A 27,672-nucleotide genomic window follows, 5' to 3' on the forward strand; every position below is an offset into this window, starting at 1 on the left:
AAGACCCTGCCACACCAAGGGGATACCAGAGCTCTACTGATCTGCATACCCCACCAGACTCCCTGAAGCTAGCAGATAATGTCACTGTTGTTTAGGCACTGCCAGCTGGGCAGAACTAACACAATGAAATGCATAATTTTTCAATTTCAGTGTGAATTTTTTTTTATATTTAGAAATAGTCCTAGGTATTGTGGCTTAAAATACCTTCTGTGTACCCTGTGTTTGTCTTCTTTTACTGTTAACCCCAGTTCATTGGTGACACTTGCATAGTTCCTGTCATTGATAACTTTGTACCAGTCTGTGCTTTTTACTGTAATCAATTTTCAGATAAGGAAGCTTATATTCTGAAAAGGAGAGCAGAGCACAAGGGCATGTGCTGTGGTCACCCTTGGCAGCCATGGGCACCACAGGCGCCACGCTGGCACCCCAGAGTCAAGGCAGCAGGGCCCCCTGGTCGGTGGGCAGCAGCCTGGCATCAAAACAGAGGGTCAGCTAAAGTGCCAGACAGATGATGGACCTGAAGTAGAAACTCTGAAAGCAACAAACTAAGACACTTCTATCAGCAAAGAGGATTTCTGGATCTCCTTTTTCAAACTCTTCTCTTGCCTCATTCTACTTTATGACTGACCCTATGAGGTTTGCCTGCCCTTAAGACATAAAAGTAATAAATCCGGCCTTACAGGATATTACCCAGATGAAACACACATATCATAGCCAGCTTTTATTTGCTTCTCTCTCTCTGCATATCCAGTAGTTCAAATCTAGGGCTTTCAAAGCAGTGGATTTGACAAATATCAGTACTTCAAGATACGTGGGCAGACAAATTGCTTTTTCCAGTTCTTAAGATGAATCTGGGACAAGCATGGGTCACTAAATGGTCGCAGCAAATGTTCTAGTCCAGACCTGTGTTTAAGCAGGCCATGAGATGTAGCAGAGGTTGCTGGTTTGCTTTGTTTTCCCCTGAGAGACTAATTTTCCTATTTTATTTTTCTGCCTTTTGTGAAGGAAGACCAAAGACCCATCACAGCTCAGGATGGCTCAGCTGTAGTAACCATTCACTTGCTGCTATAGTGTAGAAGCAAACATAACAGTCAACTTGTGAGAGCTGTTGGCAGAATTGTAAACTCTTCAGTATCTGCTGTCTCTTTTACCCAGCCAGGAGTGCACTGCAGCTAAAGAAAACACCTGAACTTCCCACTGATCAGGTTTTGGCACAGTTCTGGAGGACTGTAATGTGAAATGGAGGCTGAGCAGCCAGCAGGTAGTAGACAGTCAGATGCTGAACAAGTGGATTTGGATGACGCTCACCAGATCAGCTTTGGGTGCACTAATGAGAACTGTGCATGAGCATATACTACCATAGAGGTTATGCTCAGTGTGCCTGTCACCAACACCCATTTGTCCCCTGGCTAATGGAGACAAATGCCCACCATGCTCTGCTGAAGTAATGTTCACAATGGAGTTCTAACAAAACCTTTTCCCTTCATACAGCACAAATTAACAGTCCACAGCATTGGAAAAATGGTCCTAATCCCTGTCCACATGGGGAGTTTGTTCCCGTTGCAAAGTGCCAGATTATGACAACAATATATACTTCAAGTGGGTGAAAATGAATGAATAACAGCATCCTGACAGTGCTGCTATTCCTGAGTGCTTAGGAGCTGGGTAAAACTGACAGTGCAAGATGAATATGGCACTGAGATGTTACTACGCATAGCTGGTCAGGAGAATCTAGACTTACTTGCCGTTACAGATGGGTTAATTCTAAAGGCTGCATTTGATTCTGAGCCATAGTTGCTCTCTGAGGAACTAGGAAAGGGTCAATCACATGAAGAACTGAATTGCAGGTAATAGTCCCATTTATGAAGAAAGCATTGGGTGATCCTAGAAACAAAGCATGCAAATTTGCCTGTTGCCTCTGTGTCCCCAAGAGCAGGCTGACTCCCCCGCCCACCCCTGGAGAATCCAGCCGAATGGAAGTGGACAACTTGCCTACAACAGCAATCAGGAAGACAGGACTGTCCCCAACTGGAGGGATCACCACCACACACCAAATACTTATTAGCCTATTTTCATAGCATAAGCATCACAAGGTGCCAGGGAAATTATTTGCTATCAGGCTGACAGAGGAAAGCCAGCGTGACCCCAGGATCACATGTGGCTCTTTACCAGGAACCCTGTGGAGTCCAGATCTACTCAGGATTTCAACAGGCTTCAGAGACACTCCTGGAGCACAATCCCACCTGCTAGTTCAGAGCAGCGGTCAAACACAGACACTGCTCCACAAGGACTCTGATCATGATCTCAAGAACTCCTCACCTTGTCTGCTATGGCTTTTCAGAAGCATCTGCTAATGGCTGTGGCCAAAGAGAGGCCCGAAGTCAGCCAGACTCCCATGACCCAAGGAGCTTTCTCTCAGATTGCTTGCATGGTGGTGCTGAGGGTCCTTCCACGGCTTGTCACTGCCAGTAGCCAACAGCAGCACTCCCCGAGCTCAACAGAGGATCCCCAGCAAGGGGAGTCCCTGTGCCCATCCCCCTGCAGTGCTGTGTCATGTCCCCTACACCTGCAGCAGCAGGCAAGAGTCCTTCATTCCCCAAGACTTGACACAGCTGCACCTTGTTCCCACTTCAGTTTAAACACAATCAAGGGCAGATCTTCCCTGTCCTCAGAAGATACAGAGCATGTCCCTTGCACCTGTACCTCTTTCCAGGAGTAGAGACTTCATTTGACAATAACCTTCCAGTACATTATCCTGGTAAAATCATGGTTGCAGTGATGTCAGGATGGTCTCTGAGCCTCTTGCCCCAGGCACCCTCCTCCCCAGGAGAAGCTGGTTCCTGTAATTACAAAGTGGAGTCATATTAGAGGAAAACTAATCAGCTTGCTGGATGCCAACAAATTAAATATTAATCTAACTATTGTGAAAACAAAAAGATTCATCTTCAGATATTTTCTGGCACAAGTGTCAAAATCAGAGTGGAACTAAGACTTTATTCATTTTCCATTATCAACTTAGATAAAAACACTCAGAAAAATGGCCAATGATGTGCAGAAACCACTCAGCACAGATAATTACCGAGTAAGTTTAGGTAGCTAATCACTTCTAGAATATGCTTCAGATCAAGATAACTGACTGGCTTGTTTCTTTGCCTTGTTAAATCAGGCAGATTCTCAGCTTTGCCTAATGGTCATGGAGCTCCCAGAGTCAGCATCTTTAACTAACAAGAGGGCTGTCTGGCAGGCATGCTTATCCCACCAGTCAGCAGCAGGACTGGGAGATAGTGTCCCTTCATCAGGAGAACAAGACGCAGCAGAGGCAACAGTGGCAGTTAGGGCAGGCAGTGGGCAGGGCAGAGCAGGGCATCTGTGGCAGCGGACAGACAGAGAGCCACAAGCAAGAACATGTTGAAGAAGGATGAGCAGCTGCAGTGGCAACAGTGGGACAGGAAGACCAACTGAGAGAAGATGTAACCTTGCAGGGTGCCACTACCAGCTCTGGCCTTCATGGCACTCACAATGAGGAGCTCTTGGGGCTGCCCAGGAGCAGCTCCTGCACAGCACTCACACCCACCCTGCCCACTGCCGCCAGCCACAGTCAGAGGAAGGAACCATGCTGAGACCAACAGATTCTCCTTTGGGGGAATCACTGTGGGCAACAGGCAATTTTCCACAGCTCTTTCTCTGGCATGTCAGACCCAACCTTCCCAGGACTGCAAGTCCATGAGCTTTACACTGCAGTTTCAGCAAAGGCCTGAGTGCTGCCAGCAGCCACGGCAGTGAGCAGAAAGGCAAGCTCTGGCTGGCTATGGGACACGTGCCATGGATGCCATCGGGGCACCAGAGACAGCGAAAGGGGTACCCACTTGAGCCAGAACACACTCAGCTGCAGTCTGCACAGCCTCACTCGCCAGCACCTCACTGCTGCATTTACTTTATTCAGAACGGAAAAAACTCCCCTTTATACTTCGAGCCAGTAACTCTTATGTTCTCAATTTACATGGGAGTTTTCCTTCAAACTAAGGCAGGAATTATTTTTACAATAGCATTCATGGGTATTCTCTCTTCTCCTTAATCATTAATTTTGCCGTAGTAAAAAAAAAGGGTTTAGGAATTCCATCAATATCAACAAACCTTTCGCAATAAAGTACTGAACTAAAGATCATCTAATGAAGAAGCAGCATTCACTTGCTTTATTTAAAGGAATGAAAGGATAACTATAGTTCTATGGATGCTCTTGTGCAGCTTCTTAAATTTGAAAGACTGACAGAAATTATGCTTGACTTATTATCTGATTTATTATACCAATCCTAAAAAATAGGAGTGGAGTGAAATAAATAGGGAGTTTAAAAAGCCCACAGGCCCTTCAGCAAGACACAGACTTTCAGAGGTGGCAGCAGCTCTATTAGTTAACATGGTGCTCGGTATACTGTTTTGAAATGACAGTGTCCCTTCCTGTCAAGAACTGTGCACCCGCTGAACCCTTCAGTGATGTCACAGAATGCTGCTTGGCAGACTCTGCTCACAGCAGTCCTAGAACAGCTTTGGAGACAAATGAAGAAATTCCATATTAACTTCCCTTAGCACGTTCTGTTTCCATCCTTTCTTTGGTCATAATGACGAGCCTGTATTCTGTGGAATGCTGAACTGCACTGTTTCTCATCCCCATCAGGTAGAATGCTATGGAGAAGTGCCAGCCATGGATTTTTCAGTGGTCCCCAAGATTTGCCTCACCATTGAAAATGCATCTGTCCAGATATACACAAACTAAAGCAGTAGCTGTTACTGGGGATTACATATCCCAAGGCACCTCACCCAGCTATTTATAAATTACATTGCTAAACAGGGATTGCCAGAGTTTCTTCTTCCACCAGCATTTTTTATTCTGATCCAGTCTGACCCTGACAAACAGTAGCTTCCCAGAAAAAGGCACAGTCTGTTCTGTTTTCTAAGTAATCAGCAATCTTTCGTCCATCTTGATTTAAGAAAGTCACAATCTTTGGGTGTATTCTGCTCAGGATCCCAAGGGCTTGGCACATGATACTGACAGAAGCCAGTGAATTATTCCAGCTGAGCCGAAAAACAACTCGAGCTTTTGTTGATATAAACCAAAAATGACCATGCTCTCATTCTGGAAGAAACTGTGGTATTAGAAAGCATAGGTTTGACAAGACAAGCTGAAAGCTACACTCTTCAGATTCCGGTAGGTCTATGCCGTATTAATTATTTATCAACATGTTTTCTTAAAGTAGTGTCTCTGTGCCTTTAATTTTCAATTCCCTTAATGCCAGGAGGATCTCTGCTGGCAACACATGAATTATTAACAGAGTTAAAACAATATTTGTTTTGCCCCAAAACCAGTTTTGAATGCTGTCCTCATACCAGTTAGATTTTTCTGAAACTTTAATGAAGGTCTCTAATTTCCTCCAGACTCATGGCTGAGGCACAGGCTTTGCTGGGCCTTTGATTTGGCTGTGGGAGCACATGTGGCACCACATCCTCACACTGTTCATCCCACTGGCGCTGGGGGAGTGATCGAGCAAAACAGCTGTGATGAGGCAGGAGAAACAGCAGCATGTCTATGATTGGGAATTTCAGTTGCTGAGTTCAGAGGTTCTGTTTTTCTAGTGACTGTTCTGCATTTTTTAATTTCAGTAGCTGTCCCTAGGCTCAGCAGAGAGAGCCCATGCTTCATTCACTCTGCTTGGAATGTTTTTCTCCTAACAAAGAAAAATACAGTGCAGTTCCTTTAATCTACAAGAGAGCCATTTTGATTCAGCAAAAGGATACTTGAAACATCATGGGTTTAAGAATTTTATGCAATCTCAGCCACTTCTCTCTCTGCCAGGGAGCATATAAAAAATTAAAACCCCAAATATTGCTTCTTGCTCTTCTAGGCCCTAATTACAAATACATTTTCAAAAGGAGGAGTCAACTTAAGCCTAATATTGTGTGAAATCTCATACTTTCAATACAGTCTTCACTTGATGTGGATTGGTAATTGGAGCTGTGGAATCAATTTTTCCCACACTTGAAACACTCAAATGAGTATGAAATGTGTTGCATTTGTTCCATACACGTTTACAGTTCTGCACTTTGCTTGGAGTGCAATGATCATTCTGATGTATTTTTTATAACAGAGCAACATTTCCTCAGACTTTGATGTTTCATGTACAGAGCTATTATAACCATTTGCCATTTAGGTGCATGATCCATGGGTAATCTCCAAAGCTTTGATGCATGCAATAATTATTACTATTGATGTCATTGCACCATATTTAAAATATGAACATCTCATTGTAAGTCTACAGCTAACAGAAAAGAAAGGCAACCAGTCCACACCAAGACAGGAAATTCCCTGTTGGTAAACATCTGAAAGCTTTTAAGATGACATTCCACAGGCTCCAGTGAGGCACTGACTGCGAGTGCAAGGGCTCTGAGAGCAGAAGGGTGATGCAGTGTGTGTGCTGGCCTCTGTACTGAGAACAGCTCTGGGAAATTGAGAACTGGGGTCTCCAGATGACATATTTCTGACAATCTGTTTTTAAGTTTGACCCTGAACTCAGGCACATGGCATGTTTCAGCAGCTCCTGCACCTAGGCCTCTGAGTAATTTTATCTGTGCCCTGTGTCACTGGCGTTCTGCAGACCAATATTCATGCAAACCACGGCTTCCAGACCTGACTAAGCAGAACACCTGGAAGTGCCTCAGAGCTCTCTCCTGCCTTTTTATGAAATCTGGGTCTGAATAGATTGTTAATTGGGACATTGTCATGAATGTTTTCAGTGAGGGCTGAAAATGTGTGTACCTGTATTAACACTTTCAACTTGCTAAAATGTACCTTACATGTCTCTAATTACACTGAAACAAACTGCATTAATGTATTTAGTTAATGGTCCATTTGTGCTACTGGCAACTGCTTCTGGAAAGTCAAATTAACAACTCTGAAGATCTGACTAATAGGAAAAACATTATGTTTTGATTGTACATGAATGTTAGTGGTTAATAAATTTTCAAAGCTTCTGTATCAGAATGAAATCAATATTTCCTTTAATTGCCTTAGCATAATGCTGTAACTGTGGCAAAACTTACTAGAAAATAATGACAGAAAGTAGACCAATGTCTTCTGCCTACAAAGTCACATGGGCCTGAATGCACTGGAAATAGTCTGCCTGGAGCATATAGGACAAGATTAGTTTGCTTCTGAAAGGTGGAAGGCTGAAGCTGAGCTCGGCCTGTGCCCAGGGATACCTGGGATCATCCTGCAGCACAGTCTGGCTTACACAGCAGCTGACACTAAGCTAATGCTGTCACCCTGCTAGACAGCAACAACTACAGCCAGTGCACAGCAAAGTCACAGACACAATGAAGAAGGATGGAATATCATGCCTGGAAAATTGCAGCTACCATTTCTTACTATCTGAGGTTTCTCATTTTGCTGCTCAATCACTGTTACACACGCAGTGACTACTAGCTCTGTTAGACCACAGCTTGCTGCAGCCAAAGACTATACACATATACACTGTGTGAAACTGTCTATAGCAACAGAAGGTTATATCCCACTGGATGTATTTCTTCAGAATACCAGAGCAGAAAACAGCAGCCGAATCCTGCAGAGCAGAAAGGTAAAGAGTGTGATAGACCTTTATCATATTATTGCATCTGAGTGGTGCTTGTAAAACTGTCCCTGCATCATGCCTCCAGGCAGATTTCTCGTCTTTTTTCCCAAAGAAGCTCAAAAACATCTCAGGGCTAGGTTCCCAACAGCTCTCCCCAAGCAGGTAAAGAATGAGACACCAGCACCCTTTCTGTCTACTTAGCACTCTCTCCCTTCCTGTCTGGGATCTTTTTTGCCAACTACTTAGAAGAGTGGAGAAATTCAGTCCCAAATTCTTGCAGCAAAGTGCCAGAGTTGCTTATCATCTGGATACACAGAAGAAATACCTGTACAGTATATAAATCACCTGTCATCATCTTCTCTGGAAAACTCATTATTATAATAGTCTAATAATTGTGATATCCAGTGGCATTATTCCTGCTAACATTAATCCTTATTAGTTCATCTAGTATTAATGTACATGTCACAAGTATTTCCACATGATTTCCAGGCTTCCTGTGTGCTTAAGACCATCCTTGTTTCTGCTTCAAGGAAAAAGCTGTTCATCATTGTAAGACAGTCAGGCACTGAAGGGCCCAGATTTCAACCTAAGGAATCCCTTCCTTAGGTCTCCCAGTGTCTTCTTCTTAGTGAAAAACATACATCATACCCCACCACCTCTAAAGTTGCTTGGTATAGGGGACCTGTGTTTTCATGTTGTTACTTTGTACACATACCACAGAACTGAGGCTGAGTTCAGCTTCAGTGTTCAACAGATAGTAACAACCTGTCCACGACACTGGAGTCACAAAGTCCTTCCAATATGCAGGGTCAGTCTTTCCAAGGGAGGGAGGCACTGGGATTTTACATACCTGCTTTTCTGTGTCTGCACTCTCCCTTGAGGAGCAGTGTGGAACCAGCCTGCAGGCAGGTCCCCCAGTATCAGACACTGGTGTCAGTCTGCAGCAGGCAGCACATAAACTACCAAGAGGCAATTTCTCCTGTAAGAACAGGAGTGGGGATCACTCTGCTCAGCTCGGGCATCTCATCACAGAGCCAAGAGTTTTACTACCAATTCCTTCAATGCTGTTTTATGTTTCACTAGCTCTGCCTCAAACATGGCTGGAATGTAAAGCAGAATTCCAGGCGAGGAGCATCAGCTAACCCATGCTGCCCTCCTCAGGAGCTGAGCACAGCCTGCACAGGGAATGGGCTGCTTTGCATAAACAGGCACACCATGAATTTCATTTTAGTAAAAGCGAAAGAGCTTCTCAAAAGGAAGGGTCTTGTCTACAGCACTAAACATGCTTGTCTTCATCTGAAGCTCAAGGAGTGAGAATAAGCCTTTCTTTGGGACAAACAGGCACTCAGGAAACGCAAAAGGAGACAAAAGAGCAGGTGCTGCATTAGTGGCAGCAGCAACACTCACTGCATACATCTGGTGGAGCAAACACTGGATGGAGATTAAAAGTAGCAACACCCATACTCCGTGCTTCACATCCTTATGCAGTGGACAGCACACAAATGGGGATTTCTCCATAGCACATGCCATCACACCCACACCAGAGTGAGCTCCGCTGCTCAGTCACAGTCACGGACTCAAAACACTGGCACCGTCCTACTGCAACAGATAACTTCATAGCTCAGAAAGCAAAACATCCAGAGACAAAGCAGTTGGTCCACCCACTAACAGGAATATGTTTCCCAAAACCTCAACTGACCATCTCACAGAGATGGATCCTCAGTGGTGATTGAACCTCTTCTTCCCCTTTCTGCCTTCACCCTAATCAATCACCAAAACATCAGTGGATCAGGGCCTTGCCTGCCCCCCTGTGACATCCATGCATCACAGCACTTGTCTCCCAACTTTAGACCTGACTTCCATTGCTGGCAATACAACTTTCACTGCAAGAATTAAACACACCACAGCTTAGGGCTGCAGTTATCTCTGATGAGCCAGAGGACAATTTTAGAGGTAAATAAAGCAATAGTAAAAAATAAAGGCCCTAAGTGTAAATCTGCATCATACATAGCTTCTTCCCTGGAATGTCTCAAGCTGAGGATAACATACACATGAAAGAGTAGCCACATGGCTCCAAATCTGAAGTCCTTTCAGCTCAATAGCCTGCTTCTGACAACAGACAGAAGAAGAATGTCTAGCAAAGACCATAAGAAATAGAAAAGCACATAACAGCATCTTCCCCATCTCCAGTGATGCACATACAGTTTGAAAAATTCCAAAGATAGAATGTGGTGGGGCTTTTTGTGGTGGGGTGATTAATATTCACAGGTGGATTTCAATTCCACAATTTTTGCTTTAATTTTTGAAACTTTTAGCACCTACAACATCCTGACACAAGGAGTTCCACAGCTCCAGTATGCATAGTGTGAAGAAGCACCTCCCTTTTGATGTTTTCCTTTGAGTTTGACTCGTGTATTTTTATGTCCTTCCCTCCACCTCCAGGCCTTTCATCAACAGAGACAGTGAACAATCATTCCCTCCTCATCCTTCCTATTCCACACAATTTTATACACATATATTCCATTTAATTGTCTCTTTTCCAAGGCAGAGCTCTCCTCATAAAGAAACCATTCCAGATCTTTTATTATCTTTGTCTGTCTTGGCTAACACTTTCTAGTTCAGTTCTTTGCTTTCTGAAATGGGGGAACAGCACTGACTATTCAAGGTGCACAACACTGGGAATTTAGGTAACACAATCTTGTTACATGCTTTGTTGCTTCTCTAAGAACTCCTAACATGTTATTTACTCTTATGACTTAGTGCTATGCCAGCTTTTCCATATAAGTATTTATTACTATTCCAGGTCTCATTCATCAGTTAACAACCACCTCTGTACTTTTGACTGTGAACACAAATTTAGGATTATTCTTCCTTTTGCTCATCACTTCCTAGTTCTCTACACTGGATTACATCAGGTCAGTCACTCATAGCACAGGACAGCTGGGAGAGGTGCCCCACTCCTCTGTGGACATAGCCAGACAGTCAGAGGTGGTGAGGCAAGGTGAGCACTCACATCCCACTTACATTATGATGCTGCTCCTTTGAGGGTGCAGAAAAGCTCCCGGGTTCCAGGGTGCCAGCCTAAAGCTCTGCCATTGGCCATGGGCTTCTCATACATGTCCCCCTTATGCCTCCTTACATCCCTACCAGAGGGACTCCTAAAACCAGCTTCAAGCTCAGGGGTTCAGTTCCACACTAAGAACAGCCACGCTAGTGCAGCAGACAGGAGAGTGAAACAGCATGTGTGACTTGGAAGACATTTGTCACAGAGTTTTTTAGTTTCTCATAGTGAAGAAAACAGCAGAACATAGAATTTTTTAATTCTATATAGTGACAAACTAGCAAGTGCATTTAACTACCAAAATACATTTCACAGCCAGTAATGGATACTGTAAAGTGTAAGCTGGTACTTGGATTATCAAAGGCAGAGTCTAACAATTTTTGGTTTTGTATTAAAGTTGCTTTTTCCATCTGTTGAAAGTGGCTCTTTGTGATTTCACAGGGCATTACACTTTATGTGTCTCATTTGCTGCACCCAAAGGAATTTCATTCTGCTACATTAAGAAATACCTTGGTACACTGGCTAAGCTTTTAACTTTCCAGAACACACTGTTTCATGCCTGTCTCCATCCCAGCAGTTACTTTCTTTAAGTGTCTCATTTATTTACACACGTACACATACAAGATATAGTGTAATTCACATGTCATATTGCCTTTGTCACAATGAGGATTCTGTCTCTGTCCCTTTGTGACCTCTGATCACCACCCCAGCTTCTGCCATATGTGTCCAGAAGGGACATGCCTGATCTCTGAAACACACTTGGATCTGTAGCTTTTGTTTTGCTCTGCACTACACACAGGTGGATAAATGGGAAAATACACTGAAACTCCTTTTGCTGGGGATGCCCCACAAATGCACACTGCAAACACAGACAGTTGTGCCTTCATTCTTGTGAAAATCTCATTTTTTCATTTTACAGCAACATATGTTCCAGCAGGGTGTTCCCATGCCAAGGCACGGCTACCTCTTAGCAGAGGATCACCTCAGTCATATCACAAATACCATCTACTACAAGTGCCATTGCAAAACCACTTCCAAAAGCATATTCTATTATTTCTTAAAAGCCATGGCAACCAAACATCTGTAATTATGCCTCAGTAGTAAGCCCGGTCTACAGTTCATCCAAAGTTCACAATGCCCCCTTCTCCCTGCACACTTGTCCTGCCTTTTATTCTCACAATACTGCATCAGCTCAGATGTTGCTGTCATTAGATACGTATTCTGAAGGATCTTGCTACAAATTAAAGTTAGGGAAGGCTTGGTATACTGCTCAATCTAAGCTTCTTATGGGATTTTTCCCACTTGCACTGTTACTTCACACAGCTGTTAACCAGAACTGATGTTAGCTAGGCAGGTGACTTGAACCTGCTCCACAACACACACTGGCAAAAATACCTGCTCTAGGTGGACCTGCTTTAGGTGGGTTGGACTAGATGATCCACAGAGGCTCCTTCCAAGCCCAGCCATTCTGGGATTCTGTGAAAAGCAGAGACAGTGTAAGTCCTGCACCGCCTTTTTGGGGCAGTAGTGTTGTCCACAGTTCTCAAACGCAAGCTGTCTGTAAAGCATGGCTGGGTGACTCATTGGAAAATATAGTCTATTTCCACAGTGATGTGTATTACATGCCTTTAAAAATCATGATGGAGAGAATCTCCATGGCAGAGGAAGCTGCACAGCATTTTCATAGACCATTACAACATGAAGGGATGCTTCTTCCCTTAACCTCACTGCAGTGATCCAGAAAATTCTCTTCCCCAATAGCTCTAGCCTGTCTGAACTGGAGTGTTACTCACAAACAAATGGAGGCTGTTCCTTCTCAGAATGTGCATGAAAATACACCCATTTCTATTAATTCTCCTTACCATGCTTTCCAGGGCACAGTGGGAGCATGGCCTGACCTTACAGGACACCAAGATCTCCCATCCTGGCCACACTCTTTGTATGCTTTGTGAAAAACTTTGCCATCACGAGTATCAGGCAAGGTGGGTACACAGCTGCTCAAGAAAAATCAACCCCAAAATTCAACACAATATCTTGGAATGAGTCAGGAGGAGGCAGCAGAGCAGCCTATCTACCATCTGCCCACATGGGAAAAATCAAAACCTGTCTCCAGTCCAAGGAGAGCACAGCCAAGAACCCCTGATTTGCTGGGCAAACATGGAGCCACAACAGAGTGAAGCTTCTGATTTTCTGACGCAAATCAAGCGGGGACACCAAGCTACACAGAACACACAGATGCTGGACATTGCAGACAAAACTAAGGCATACGAACCTGATGGGTTTCTTTCCTGCATTTTCTTACAGCCTCCAATATTGCCATAGTGACGCACAACACCAGAGAATATAATTGCTGTAGTGATTACTTACAGCCATTACATTAAGCTTTAAAATGCTCCTTTCAAATTGAACAATGTTTTTTTCAAAGTCAACAGCTGGTTCACAGCTTGAAAGCACCAGTTAAGATAAATTAAATTAAAAGTGTAATAAAATCACAGACTAAATTTAATTTTTGAAGCGCATGAAATCTCCAACAAAGACTTTAAAATATCACTCAAAAGCATCCACAGAAACAAAATACAACCAACAATTGCGGTGTGCAACCACTGTGCTCATTAATAAGAATGTGATTTAGGAACACAGATAAATGTGTATACTTAGAGCACAAAACAAATTCATGCGGTATTTATAGCTCTAGTTCAGGGGCTGAATCAGACAGTTTCAAAAGAGATTTTTAAATCCTGGGAGGAAGGCAAAAATGTTTATATATATGTATAAATATTCTTCCTCTTAAGGTACATAAATGTATATAAAGTGTGGCTGATGAAAATGACGTGTCCCAGCCCTTAGCAGAAAATTGTATCTTGTGAGAGTGCAAGATCAGTACAACAGCAGGAGCCTGCATCAGCTCTTGAACTGCACTACTGGAATGACAGGTAAGAGTGTACATCACCACCTAAATGCCAAGAGACCTTCCTCTGGCCTGGCCCTCCGTTAGCCATTGGGAGAACATTGTTTGCAATTCCAATGGCCTCTGCTTTGCTAGCAACGAAGTGGCAAAGCTACACATCCATTCGGATAAAACAGAAAAACATAAAGGACCCGTGTCATCACTTCCACACTCCTCTCCGAAGTCTACTACCTGCAGCAGCGTTCCAAACAGGCTGACTACAAGCTAGCTGTCTCTGTGCTTCAGACCTTCAGGTTGCCAATCAGCTGTTCAGCAGCTGACATCCTATGGCGCTTGAATAAGAAAATGATACAAGAATCAGGAATACATATTCTACCTTCTTCATCACAACAAGGTTTTCTGCCTCATAAGAAAGGCTGTTTCTCATTAATGTTCATTAGCAAGAAGAAATAGCCCAATTAAGTTTTCTTTGCACCTGCAACTATAAAGATTGTTTTAAAGGTTTGTTCTTGTGGTAGTGCATCTGCTCCATTCCTTCTTGGGCCGCAGTATGATCCAAGAAATGCTGGCTGGGCTTCGGCCTTGACAAACGGCACCTGCGCCAAGGCCCTCTTGAGCGTCTCAGAAACAGTGTCTGCTCCCAGGAAGTGGTGCTGTCTAATGAGCTCCTGTTTTTAACAAACAGCCTTGGAAACTTATTTTTCTTGCCTGAATAACAACCTGAGTGGAAGAACATTGTTATTGAAATTTCAAAGGAAGTTACCAAAGCAAATTGTAGCCAGGATGAAAAATTACTGTGACTGAAGCCCACTCTCCTGAGACCCTATAAACAATGGTCCTGAATGAGACCCTTTGAACTCTCCTGGACTGCAGCAGGCTGCGACCAGCAACCTCCTTTTGAGTGGGGTCCCTCAGAGCCAGTGAATTTTCGTTTGCTATACTCAAACAACCACTGCTGAACGACAAGATAGATCCTAGGCGGATGCCTCCACTCCTTGAGGCTCAACCCTTTGCCTGTTGAGAAGATGCAAAGGCATCCAGTGTGAATCCTTCACTGAATTCGAGGGGAATTTTTCACAGGTATATGCCTCGTAAATAGTGTTTAGGTCTCTGTGCATGCAAATGTGAATATACTATAGGAAATGTACTATAAACATTGCTCTCTTAAATTCTTAAGAAGTTTAGATTTGTAAGTAAATTAGGCCTGGTAGTTACTGTTGCCCTATAGTAAATGCTAAATTAATATTTTGTTAAATTGTTCAACTTGACCTGTCAATTAAGTGTTGGTAAATTTAAGAGCTGTTAAACCTTTGGGCCTAAACTGTAGGTCACACTCCAGCTCAATTTAGCAGAGAGGTCAATTCTGAACCCTGGGACTCAGCAGGAGGGTCTTCCTCATGCTTTTTTATCCTTATCAGTTTCTACCCTTACCCTTTTTCTCCCTCTACCCTCCAGCCTTCACACAGATAATTTTGGAGTTGATTCTGGGTTTAGACTGATTTTAGACTTTAATTTGCTTTTTCTAGTTCTTAAACCGAGTAGCAGAGTTAACCTTGAACACAAACTTTTTCATGCTTCCACTTTTATATTAAACATACTTTTGCTGATACCTTCACTGGTGATTCTTAAGCAACCTTAAAACACTCATTCATGACAGTTGTAAAGATTTTATGTTTTCTTTAATGTTGAAGGAGCTGTCTGAACGTATTTGCAAATATGAAGGGGATTAAAGTTGATATAAGGAAAAAGAACTTTAAAATAGTCTAACTTACATAATTTCCATCCAGCAAAGGTAACTAAGACTACATGTGTAAGCAATACTGTCTCAGTTGTATCTCAGCACTGACACATGTCCCAGATGGATGTTACGTAATGCTTATGAAAATAAGTATTTTCCAGTGATTTCTGAAAGTAGAACTGGGTGTGCTGATATAGCATGTCCCAGAAAGAACACTGTGTGTCCTATACCCAAAGCAATGAGACGCATTTCAAAGTGTCATGCAAAATGTCACCTTATCTCACTTAAAGTTATTTCATCTAGTAATATCAGGGAAATTACAACAATATGTTGTTCTACATGAAAGTACATGACAGCACTATTTGTGAGACCTGGCAGCTGCCACTCTCGGCCAAGCAGATGGCAGTAATAAAAACAGTTCAGGGAACAGGTTGATAAAGATATATCCGTCATTACACTGTCGATGCACGACTACACTCAACTCCAAGATACCATGAAAATGTATGGCTGTGTTACTCTCAATCAGGAAGACCTTGCTCATCTGAGGAAAATTATGTTTAATAATTAATTCTGTACGTATTTTAATCAGAATCATTCATCTCCTGTTCAGAAGAACAGAAAAAGCAATCTGGAAAGACGTCCAAAATCTTTAAAGTCTTATGTGTTCACACTTTTGTTCTTGCAGAAGAGGAGACAATAATTTCCTGTAAAGGAAAATAAGAGCCAACTATGGCTTTCATGGCAGTCATCAATTTATATTCGCATTTAAGTGACAGAGGGCATCTTAGGTTCCAATTTCACTTATTTTTACCTTTTTTTTTGCATGGGTGGGGAGGCACAGGGGCAATGTTAAGTGAGTATATTGAGTATACTGCTCATGGAAGGTACCAGTCAACCACTCCTGGAAGCAAAAACAGCCTAAGCACTGGTGGCAGGGCAGCAGCAGTATCAGCCTGTGCCCACTTCATCCCTGCTCCTGGACACTGCCAAGACTGGCAGGCACTTAGCTGCTGTGATGGCTGGTGAAAGCACATGCCCAGGCATTCCAAAAGCCCTGGAAACAAGGGAACAGATCACCTTCCCTGGTACAGAACTACAAAATGGTTCAGGTTGGAAGGGAGCACAGGTAGGTCATCTGGCCCAACCTCCCTGCTCAAGCAGGGTCATCATCCCAGAGCACTTGACACAGGATCGTGTCCAGTACATTCTGGAATATCACCCGTGAGGAACTTTCCACACCCTCTCCAGGCAATCTGTTCAGTGCATCTCACCCACACAGTGACGTTCTTCCTCAGGGTCAGGTGAAACTTCCTATGCACCAGTTTCTGTGCCTTGCCTCTTTTCCTATTGCTGGGCACCACTGAGAAGAGCCTGGCTCCATCTTCTTGCCATCCTCCCTTTAAGGAGGGTAAAAATTCCAAAGTGCCAGAGTGCCAAAAGGGACATGGCATTGCTGAGGAGCTGAGCAGCAGCCCGGAGTCCTGAGAAAGAAAATCTTCAGCGTTACTTGTTGTGCTCTGGATTGCTAGACATAATGTTGTCTAGAGTCCTTGTTAATGGACCTTCTTCAGTAAGAAGGTTTCATCTTTAACAAGGACTCTAGACAAGGCAACCCATTTATGTGTCTCATTTATGGGGCATCTATTTAGTTTTTATTACTCCCGGCCTCAGCTTTCACAGTCCTTCACAGGACAAATAACTGCTTTCTCTATCTGCTAATTCCAACAGCTGGCTATTCCTCACCAGACTTCTGCTACATTCACCTAGGGAAGAATCATAAATAAATATGTACAGGCAAGCAGATGCTGTCATTTTAAAAAATGAACCACTTAATACAAACGTCCTACTTTGGACTGAAGTGGTGAACCACTGAGCATGTGTCTTGATGTAACTTTAATAAAGTCCAAAAACAATCACAGGACTTTTTCATTAACTCAAATTAGCAAATGAAGGAAGAGTGCTATAAAGAAGAATATTCCTACAAATATTTTTTTTAAAAAATTAAATTCTGGACAGGTCAAATACTCTTTGGCCAATACTCTTTTCAATAAAGACAAATGCAAGATAAGATAAAGAGTGTATTTTTTTATACTTGGTGTAACTAATCACTTTTTCACCAGTGGCAGACAAGGTAACATCAGCTGTGGGTCCTGGAATATATGACTGTAAACAGAAGAGAGAAATACATATAGCTTTATCTGTATGCAGATGGCATTATCTCCCTTGACTGTGTGCCTCTTCATTTGGGTTTTTTTAAATAGATAATTTCTTTCTGAAAGTCCATGCTAGGAAAAAAAGAGGCTGGAGTATATTTAAAAATACACAGAATATAAAAGAGAACAAAAAGCACAGACTATAACCCAGGAAGCAGTAGGGGAAGTCTTGGTACCAAGTTTTCTTTTATGCTTTAAGGGACATCTTTCTACAAGGTTAGGCAGTCTGCTTTCCACAATCTTTAAAAAATTTACTTCTGACAAAAACAAGTTTCAGTGATGGTGGCATAATCTGTGGAACTCTTTCCCATCAGCTTCTGCAGGTTAGACACATTACAGTAATCTTTGTTCTTTGGCAGCAGGAATTAAATTCTCTCTTCTTGATCTAAAATGGAAATGTCCAGCACTGAAGTCGTCCACTTCCTTGGTCAGCCAGCTCACACAAAACATCTGCAGCAGTTTACAGGCATTTCAAAACTAGCATGCATTAAGAAGAGTGGGTGTCTGAGTATAGAAAATGATGATTTTATCTTTTTCTATAAATTAGGATTTGTCTCAAATCTGAAGATTTCAACCCTAACTAGGAGCTAAAAAATCCTCATTTCTTCTTATGGTGGTTTCGTTTCATTCACCCTGTTAAAACATTCCTCAGTTACTGAATTTTAAGTAAAATATTATTTTGCCTTTGCAGTCAAGTATTAAGTCCTGAGAACTTAATATTTAGTATTAAGTTCAGGGCACATTATCAAAGCAAGTTGGGGCTCAGTGATGCCGTGCCCAGCGCGTTAGAAAGAAGACTCGTGCGTATCCCGTGCAGAAAGGACGTCCTATGTGCAGGTTAACACCGAGCAGCTGAGCCAGCGGGAGAACACGGCTCAGAGCCGCGCTGGGCTCCGCTCGAGCTCCTCGAGCGCACGCGGGGGCAGAGACGTTTCTTTGCAGCACAAAAGGTCAGCTGGGATGAGCGCATCTCCCTTTCCCCCAGCACTCACCGCCTGCGCTCCGCTGTCCCGCGACCGGGACTGAGAGGCTTCCACAGCGCAGGCAGCCCCTCCTCACGCTGGCCCTCGGTGAACGGCCGGAGAAGAGACCGTGACATTCACCGCGTCTATGGGCTTCCCTTTGCTGCGAAAGCAGCGCCGATCACAGTCATGCAATTCCAGCTGACTCGCTGGTCAAGTGCACAGGTAAGAACGACGAGACCGACCTTCGCCGGTACGACAGAAGCTCCGGTCCCGTCACGGGCATCCCGATCGGCCTCCGGGCGCCACCTCGGCCCCGTCCGCGCTCCTCCCACGTCCGGCCCCGCCTCAGCCCCGGGCCCCGCCTCAGCTCCGGCCCGGCCCGACAGCGCCGCCTCGCGGACGTCGGCGCAGGCGCGGCCATGGCGGCGACCGGCAGCGCGGAGGGCCCGAGCTACAGCCCCGCGCTGTGGTCCGAGCTGCAGGCGCTGCTGCCCCGCGCCGAGGAGGGGCTGACCTTGGCGCTGAGCGGCGAGGTGGAGGACTGCGTCCTGCCGCTGCTGCGGCGGGCCCGCGCGCTGCTCTACGGCGCGGCGGGCCGGCCCGGGGCGGCAGCGGCAGCGGCGCTAGAGCGCCTCAGCGACGTCCTGCGTGACTACTCCTGGGAGAAGCTGAACGCGGGCCCATGGAGGGAGGTCGGCAAGGGCTGGCGCCAGGTCTACGCCTACGGCTGCCTCTTCGGGGCGCTGGCCGAGGTGGCCGCGGGCCGCCCGCTCTCGCGCGCCGTGCGGCTCTGCGACCTGGGGCTGCTCATGGGCGCCGCCGTCCTGGACAACGTCCTGGCGCGCCTGGTGCGCGCGCTGCAGCCGCACCTGCCCCGTAGCGCCCGCGCCCCGCCGGCCCGCTCGCGGCCCGGCCTCCGTGTGCCGGCTGCTGAGGGGGAGCGTCCGTTCCAGAGCGTCCGGCCGGAGCCGCCGCCGCCCCGCGCCGTGCAGCCGGAGGAGGTGATTCCGCACCTTCGCTGTCCTTCGCTGGAGCACTTCAGAGACAACTACCTCGTTCCCCAGCGGCCCGTGGTCCTGGAGGGCGTCATGGATCACTGGCCGTGTATGAAGAAGTGGAGGTGAGAAGTAAGTTCCTTCCCTGTCCAAGTGAAGGCACGATCCTTCCTTGTGTTGGATATCTTGATGCTCGATAGAGCAGCAGACCTTCCCAGGCAATGGATACCGTGGACAGTGCGTTTTGCTAGCAGCACTGTACTACTGCTCAGTGGAAGTTGCTTCATACATGAGAGAAGCTCTTCATAGCATTCAAGGTAGATGCTGGACTGTCTCGGGGCCAAAGGTGACTCTTGGACCAGCCTCTGGCTCTTCATGGGTGAAGGCCACCTTCTGCCCAGCCTTCAGCCGTCCCAGGAGCCCAATGGCAACACCTGGGATCTCTTGAGAACTGCACATTGCAAAGTGCCAGTGAGCTGTTCACAGCTCAGTGGATCTGTGTCAAGCACACATATCAGTGGTTTTTACCTCTTGGAGCTTGCTGATAATTACTGCAATGGGAAGTGAATTTCAGAGCCAAGAGTAAGCATGGTTGACTTTTTCGTTCCTAAGTCCAAGCACTGATGTTTGTTCAGTGTTGTGTTTGAGTGTTGAGTTTCAGACACTGCTGTGCAGGACTGAGTAACAGCATTGTGCTGGCTGGTTACTGCACACAATGGTGCCCGCATTTCCAATACTGAGCATCAAGTATTTTTGAGTTGAAGGTCATGATTCCCTAGAAAAAGGAAAAAAAATCCCTCACAAGATTAACTTCTCCGTTTAATTAGTACTGTTGTCCATGGAGAGATATATTTCACCCATCAAACTAATTCCTCTGTCTGCAACTGGAATGGCTATTATTGGCACCTGTATAAACACTGACAGAGAGTTGATCTAATATTACTGTGTAAAAGATACAACATTTTATCAAATGTGGCAGCAGGCAGCAAAAAGATTGGCCATCCCTTGCCAAGAGACAGTAACAGCTTAATTCTTCTTAGTTTGGAATGAAACAACTGAGGCAAACAGGCTTTTAAACCAAAACAAAACACAGTTGTGGGGTCATGTACACACAAACCTGCCTGCTGATTTCCTTGTTGCTTGCATTCTTTTATTCTGCCTTTTTCTTCTGGTTGGTTTGGTTTAGACAGGAGAAACTCAGGGTAGTAGAATTTTATTACCCAACAAGATTGATTTGGATTGATTGCCTTACATTCAAAATTAGTAAGAGCAGTATAGAAGGTAATGAAACTTTCTTTATTTCAGTGTGGACTATTTCTGTCAAGTCGCAGGGTGCCGCACAGTCCCTGTGGAGTTGGGTGCTCGGTATACAGACGAGGAATGGTCTCAGCAGCTCATGACTGTCAGTGACTTCATCAGCCAGTATATCATGGATGAGGTCTGTTAGACTCCTTTGTTTCATCTCCAAATACAGCAGCATGGTACTGGTACAGACAGCAGTTCTGTTTACAACAAACCTACTCAGAGGTGGTATCAAGGGAGGGGGTGTGCTGTAAACACAGCTCTGATTGAAAAGGTTTGACATATTTTCCTGAAGCTAGGAATAATTATTGCAACAATAGGTTTGATTTTTACCTATAATCAAATGTACAGTAGCTGGAATTTGGTCAATATATACACGTATACATACGCAGCAAAAACCTGACTGGTGGAATCTAAGAATAAGGGATCCTCAGCCAGCAGTGTTGTTCCTCTGTCTCATTAAACTGCTTAGTGAGATTTAGGATCAGATCCACATTTACAAGCCACGAGGCAGAAAAATACAAAGTTGATTAGCGTCTGGAATGTCCTTTTGCTTTCACAGATGGGGATCCCAAGCCCCCATTTCTGTTTCCTGGCCTTCTGGCAGGAAGGACTATGTGCCGTAGCAAATTGATCTGTGGTGGACCCTGGAATAGAGTATGGGAGTAGTTCCAGGGCATGGAGGAGAACTGGTCTGTGTGCCAGCAGGGTCTGGCTAGAAAGTTGTAGTGCATTGTCAGCAGTCAAGACTCCATAGGGAGTCTCAGCTTCCTTCAGGAACTCAAGCTGGATGATTTTTTCATTGTGGAGACACACCTACACTCTCACTATTTCAATGGAGCTGTAAGTTGCTATTTCTGAAGACACCTTATACTGTTGAAACAGTTATATATAGTACTCTGAACAGGACGCTGGAATTTACTGTAAGTAAATTCTATTCACCTGTAACTAAATTAACTCACAGTCTTCCATGTATGTTTTTTCTTCTTCTGCTGTCATTTCAGAACAATGTAGGATACCTTGCCCAGCACCAGCTTTTTGATCAGGTAAAACTGAGTGAATGTTATCTTCCTACAGTCATGTCTTCTTTTTGTTGCAGCACAAGTCGTCTCTCAAGATGTTGACTGTACTAGATTGGAGGGCATATGGAGAATTCACAGTAATTCTTAAGTTTCTGTTCCCATGATTTGAAGGATCAGAGGGAGAAGTTTGTTGCATTTGGCTACAAGACATGGAAACAAATCCTGTTTGGGATGAAGACATTCAATCCTAGTGCTGTTTCAGTACAATGTAGCATATACTTAGGGGGATATCACCTGGAAAGCCCCTTTCATAAGTCAGGGAAGAGATTTGGACAGGAAAGTTTTCAACATTAATATGTTTATCATAATCTGAAATGTCATTCCAGTTTACCAGAGCTTGTGTTGGTGGGAGACATAAAAATTGAAGCAATCATAGTATAGAAGAGATAGCTGCTCCTTTTCCATGAGGAGCAAATGTACTTATTCTTGTGGGTGTCTCTGATTTCTGCAAAAGCAAAGGGTCTCTGAAGAATGAGGAAACCCCTTTCTTTCTCCTGCTTCTCCTTCCAACATAGTCTGCTCACTAGAACAGAAAGTGTGAGAAGATTTCCTGCAGATTCCTAGCAGGTCAGCTACTTTTCTCCTACCCTTGCTGGACCAGCCAGTCATTTGTTCTCTTTGCATCCAGCCTGGCTCATCTGTTTGATGAATTATGGATTTGGCAAGTCAGCACATACCCTTTTAATGTTTCTTTCTTTGTGGAAATAGATCCCAGAACTGAAAGAAGATATCAGTATCCCTGACTACTGCTGCCTGGGGGAAGGGGAAGAAGATGACATCACCATTAATGCCTGGTTTGGTCCTGGAGGCACAATCTCACCTCTTCATCAGGATCCCCAGCAAAATTTTTTAGCCCAGGTATGTACTCTAGTTACTCTGCACATGCCATTAATGCAATACTTAGAGAAAATATTTGTGGTATGTGTTAGAGACAAGGGGAGCAGACAACTTGAACAATGGAAGGCTAGAGAACATGGAGATAATATTTTGCTACTTTATTGCATTTGTCAGTACCGCAATTTACTACTGAATGTAATCTTACAGACCACAAGTGTTGCTCATTGAGAGACCATTACTTACTCTTGTTTTACAGATGATAGATAGAAATCACAAGAAACAGCTTTTTCAAGGTCACATGGAATTTGTAACAGAGTTGGGAAGAATTTGGATCCTGTCATGTTGTACTAAGGAGTTTATTTTTCTGGTGTTGTGGTTTGAGCCCAGCCAATCCCCAAGCCTCATGCAGCTGCTTTCTCATCCCCCAACCAGTAGGATGAGGGAGAGAACAGGGAGAGTAAAAGCTAGAAAACTTGTGGATTGAGGTTTAATAAGCAAAAACTGTGCACGTAGGCAAATCAAAACAAAGAATTACTTGACTGCTTCTCATGGGCAGGCAGGTGTTCTGTCATTCCCAGGAGAGCAGAGCCCATCATGCTTAACAATTACAAACACTGTCACTCCAAACATCCCCCCTTCTTTTTCTTTTTTCTTCTTTCTTCTTTCTCCTGTTCCTCCTCTTCCTTCCCCATATACTAAGCAATATGTCATGTAGTCTGGAATTCCTTTGGGTCACCTGTCCTGGTTGTGTCTCCTCCCAGTCTCCCAGGCACCCCCAACTCCCTTGCCAACATGGCAGTATGATAAACAGAAAAGGATTCAGATCTGTGTAAACCCTGCTCAGCAATAACAAAAACATTTCTATATTATCAACCCTGCGTTCAGTACAAATCCAAAACATAGTCCTATACCAGCCACTGGGAGGAAAATTAGTTCTACCCCAGCCAAAGCCAGCACATCTGGAAAGCAAGGTTTTGAGGTGGACTTAGGTGCATACTTTAGTCTGTATCAGGTTACCCAGTAAAATATTAATGCATGCAGTGAAATAGGAATTAAAACTTGTACTTTGACATAATTCCTGCTGAGTTCCTCTTGGTAGGCTTTTTGATGATGACTTCTAGTGCAGAATAACCCAATAAAATATTGGAGCCTTTTGTGGTAAGCACTGAACAGGTCAAAGGGGATGTCTTCTGGATCCAAGCAGTTGACTACTGTGAATCTATGAACACTGAGAGGTGTTTTGTTTACTGAAGGAGATTACTGTTCCATCAGACTCTTAAAAAAATCCAGGCTTACACTTGTCACCATCATATTTTCTGAAAAATCCCTTTGCCAGGATTTCTTTTCCTGGGAAACTGAGAAGCTTCAGAGAAAAATGAAAACAATAATTATCTGATTTGCTTCTCCTGTGTTTTGTTGCTTTGGAGTGTGTTTTGGAGATTGTTTATCCAACATGTGAATTGTTTTTACTTAATGACCAATCGTGATCCAGCTGGGTCAGGACTCTGGAGAGGGTCATGAGTTTTTAATTAGTATCTTGTTAAGCCTTCTGTAGGTATCCTTTCTCTATTCTCTAATATAATATAGTATTCTTTAGTATAGCATTCTTTAATATAATACAGTAACATAATAAATTAGCCTTCCAAGAACATGGAGTCATATTCTCAATTCCTCCTTTGTCCTGGGGACCCAGCAAATACCACATATACTCTCACACTTTTCCAGCAGGATTGTGACATTACTTTCTATTGATGGTTATTTATGGGTTGCGCCTTAGTTTCTCTGTCCCAGTTGCATCTTGCTAACCTATGTTTTCACTTGAAACTGAGGCTTAATTCAGACCTTCCTGGAATGGTTTTTTGCAACTGCTGTGCAACTTTTTATGGATTGTATTTCTTTTGCATGCTACCTGCTCGGCACACACATACAGCTGCATTCTGAAGGTGAAGTACTGTACTGTTCATGCTATGTAAAGCTTGAGGGGATTTTTCTTGGTGGAAGAAAAATTTATAGGAGCTGTTGGACTGGGAAAAGATATTTCCCTTACAAACCTCAGAACTTGTTTTCTTCTGCCTAAAAGAAATAGGAGATTATCTGCCAGTGCTGTGAAAAAATCTTTATAATCTGGCAGCTTTCAATTAAAATTGCCCTGCATTGTGATGCCATTTAAACTGTGGCTGTGGAGTACAGTAAGGCACAAGTACAAGTAACAAAATGAAATTATCCTGGCTGGTGGCTGGTGCTGAGATCATAGTTTTTCCATTAATGAGAAAAGCAGTCTCTGGAGATGCAGGCTATTGCCCATTAACTGGTGCCTGCCATGTTATAATATACAAAGTCTTAATCCAGTGAGGCAAGTGAAAGAAGGAGGTGTTAACAGCTGATGGCAGTCCCGAAAAAATTTCACGCATTCAGACAACATGCTGTTGGAGTAATAATCAGCATTTTTGTCACTTCCATGTGTCACCAAAAATACCCTGTAATACTTGGTTCTTTGGTGAGCTAATTATTATCCTTAATACCTTTGGGGTATGGAATACATCCTAAAAACACATGGACAGCCAGAGTTATATAGATCAAGTAGTTTAATCAGTGATAGTGAAGAGCAGGACAGGGCAGGAGTACTTGGTATGTGTCCAGTCTGTAGAATACCTTTATGTGATGTCCTTGAAAGCAATGAACTCTAAATAGCCAGTATGACAGCTTTGGTGTTGGTAAGATTTCAGGAAATCCTATTCTAATATGTGGGAAGGGACGTTAAGACAGAGGAAAAGCAGGCTGGTTAGGAATGGTTGGGTAGCCACTCAGGGCTGCTGGGATTAGTCGGAGTACTCACAATAGGAGAGCTCCCAACAAGTATGATCATGCCTAGCTCTTGCGGTGGTCTGGAATGCTGCCACAAGCAGTATGAATCTTCACCCTAAACCTTCTCTTCCACTGGTATCAGTGGAGGACTCAGCTTTGACTTGTTCATGCTGCCATATCTTGACAGCAAAAAGTTGCAGTTCATGTAGCATGCAGGGAAGCCAGGCCACTCACCTTACAAATTCTCATCTCATTTCAGCACTCCAATGAAAGAACTGGTTTAATGATGAAACAGAAATGAATTTGAGGGGTATATGGAAAGTATATGGTAGTCACCATGCAAGTACCTCTGCCTGCTGATTGCAGTGAAGGTTCAGCCTCCTTATTCTCAGTTCTTATTTCTAGCTATGTAGTGCCCAAATAATGATGTATAAATTGGGTTCCTTGAACCTTGAATTGAAAACAATCTGGTTAAAGGCATTTACTTCCCAATGGTATTTCAAATTCTTATCTGTTCCAAGGGAAGAGGTACTTGAATTCCAATAGCCTGGTTTAACTCTTTATTATAGCACTATTACTAACAATAATTATATTCCTTGTAATGAGGTATATTTTACTGTTAAATGCCAGCTATGGCCTGCAGCTTTGGTAATGTGCCAATGGAAAACATTTATTGTATTATATACAGGTATTTGGAAGAAAGTATATCCGTCTCTATTCACCAGAAGATTCAGAAAACCTGTACCCCCATGAAAGCCAAATTCTTCACAATACTAGTCAGGTAAATAGTTGCCTGAAATTTCAATATCAGTAATGTTATCAAATCATCTTTGAGTAAAGACATTCTTCTGATTATTGTTTGGTTTTTTAATAGGTTGATGTGGAAGACCCAGACTTGGTCAAGTTTCCAAATTTCACAAAGGCTGCATTTCAGTCCTGCATTCTGATGCCTGGACAGATTCTGTTTATTCCAGTTAAATATTGGCACTATGTGCGATCGCTTGAGCTCAGCTTCTCCGTTAGTTTCTGGTGGTCATAGTTCTGAAATGTAGCCAGCAGCACTGAAATTAAATTAAAAATCAGGCAAGTAGCATCTCTCTCTCAGGAGAGGTTAGAGATGGAGCAAAACCAAAAAACTCCTGCTAAAGCATGGAGAAGTAGTCACAATGGGTAAGTGGAAAGATGATGCTGTAGTCACTTCATTTTTGTAGATGTTTCTAATAACTCCTAAAAAGCCTATCTTAGGTCATTGTCCTGTGTATGCATCCATCAGAAACAGTCTCTGTATAGGCACTGCCAGGGCTCTGCCTGAGCCTCTGTCTGAATAACCAGGTCAGGGTTATCTTCTACTTGGATTTAGTAACACTAAACCCTGGAGTTAGCTAGAGAGATGGTACTACCTGAAGGTTCAATCCATTAAAAAATTAAGCTAACACCAATCGAGGTACTAGTCACCTGCATGGAAAAAGTTATTCATGTCCTGGTTCTGGCCAGAATAGGGTTAATTTTTGCAGTAGCCAGGAGGGGCATGGCCCAGACCCAGAGGTTATTTTGTACCACCTCAGCCCACCACTGCTGCAGGCCAGGGGCAGGAAGGGGCTCCTTGGTCTTTTAGTGATTGAAAAAATCTGTGTGATTTTTTTGTCTCTCTTGCACACTGTTATTGATAGTGTTGCTATTACTGTTCATTTTCTTAGTCCATTGCTGTTTTCAGTAAATTGTTATTATTGCAACTCATGATCTTTATTTTTTGGACCTCCCAATTCTCCTGTCCATGAGGGGAGAGGCAGGGGGAGGAGGGAATGAGCAAGCATCTCATGGTTTGGAGCATTTTGGTGGGAACACTAATTTGGGGAGTACCATTTCTAAACCACAACATCATGTTAAAACCTAGAACACAGTTAATCCATAGTTTAATTGCAGTTAGATAACCTGAAGTTTAATTATATCTTGATTAACCATCATAGGAACTGCTGCCACAGCCTTTCTGCTGTGTCACACATCTCTACCAATGACAAGAATGCTGCCATTTTAGTCTGGTGTCTGGCAATAGCCAGTCCTTGGCTCCTTTCCAAGTCACTCTTAAAGGAAAAAGCATCCTTACTTAAAACTGGAGACAGAAGGGCCAAGACAAAAAACCTAAAGAA

The 27,672-nt window shown here is 43.7% G+C and overlaps 1 protein-coding gene across 2 annotated transcripts; it reads left to right on the forward strand.

The window, feature by feature from the left end:
* Nucleotides 1–18,891: 18,891 nt before the first annotated feature.
* On the forward strand, nt 18,892–27,258 carry KDM8 (lysine demethylase 8). Of its 2 annotated transcripts, XM_059861305.1 has the most exons (6): nt 18,892–19,624; nt 20,805–20,937; nt 21,806–21,847; nt 22,592–22,741; nt 26,214–26,306; nt 26,400–27,258. In XM_059861305.1, the coding sequence occupies exons 1-6, from the start codon at nt 18,924–18,926 to the stop codon at nt 26,562–26,564; spliced, it is 1,284 nt and encodes a 427-aa protein (XP_059717288.1). In that variant the 5' UTR covers nt 18,892–18,923; the 3' UTR covers nt 26,565–27,258. The 2 variants fall into 2 exon arrangements, with proteins under 2 accessions (XP_059717288.1, XP_059717289.1); XM_059861306.1 differs by lacking the exons at nt 26,214–26,306; nt 26,400–27,258 and adding an exon at nt 22,977–26,207.
* Nucleotides 27,259–27,672: the final 414 nt, after the last annotated feature.

Source organism: Haemorhous mexicanus, chromosome 17, assembly GCF_027477595.1.
Source record: "Haemorhous mexicanus isolate bHaeMex1 chromosome 17, bHaeMex1.pri, whole genome shotgun sequence".
Lineage (NCBI taxonomy): Eukaryota > Metazoa > Chordata > Aves > Passeriformes > Fringillidae > Haemorhous > Haemorhous mexicanus.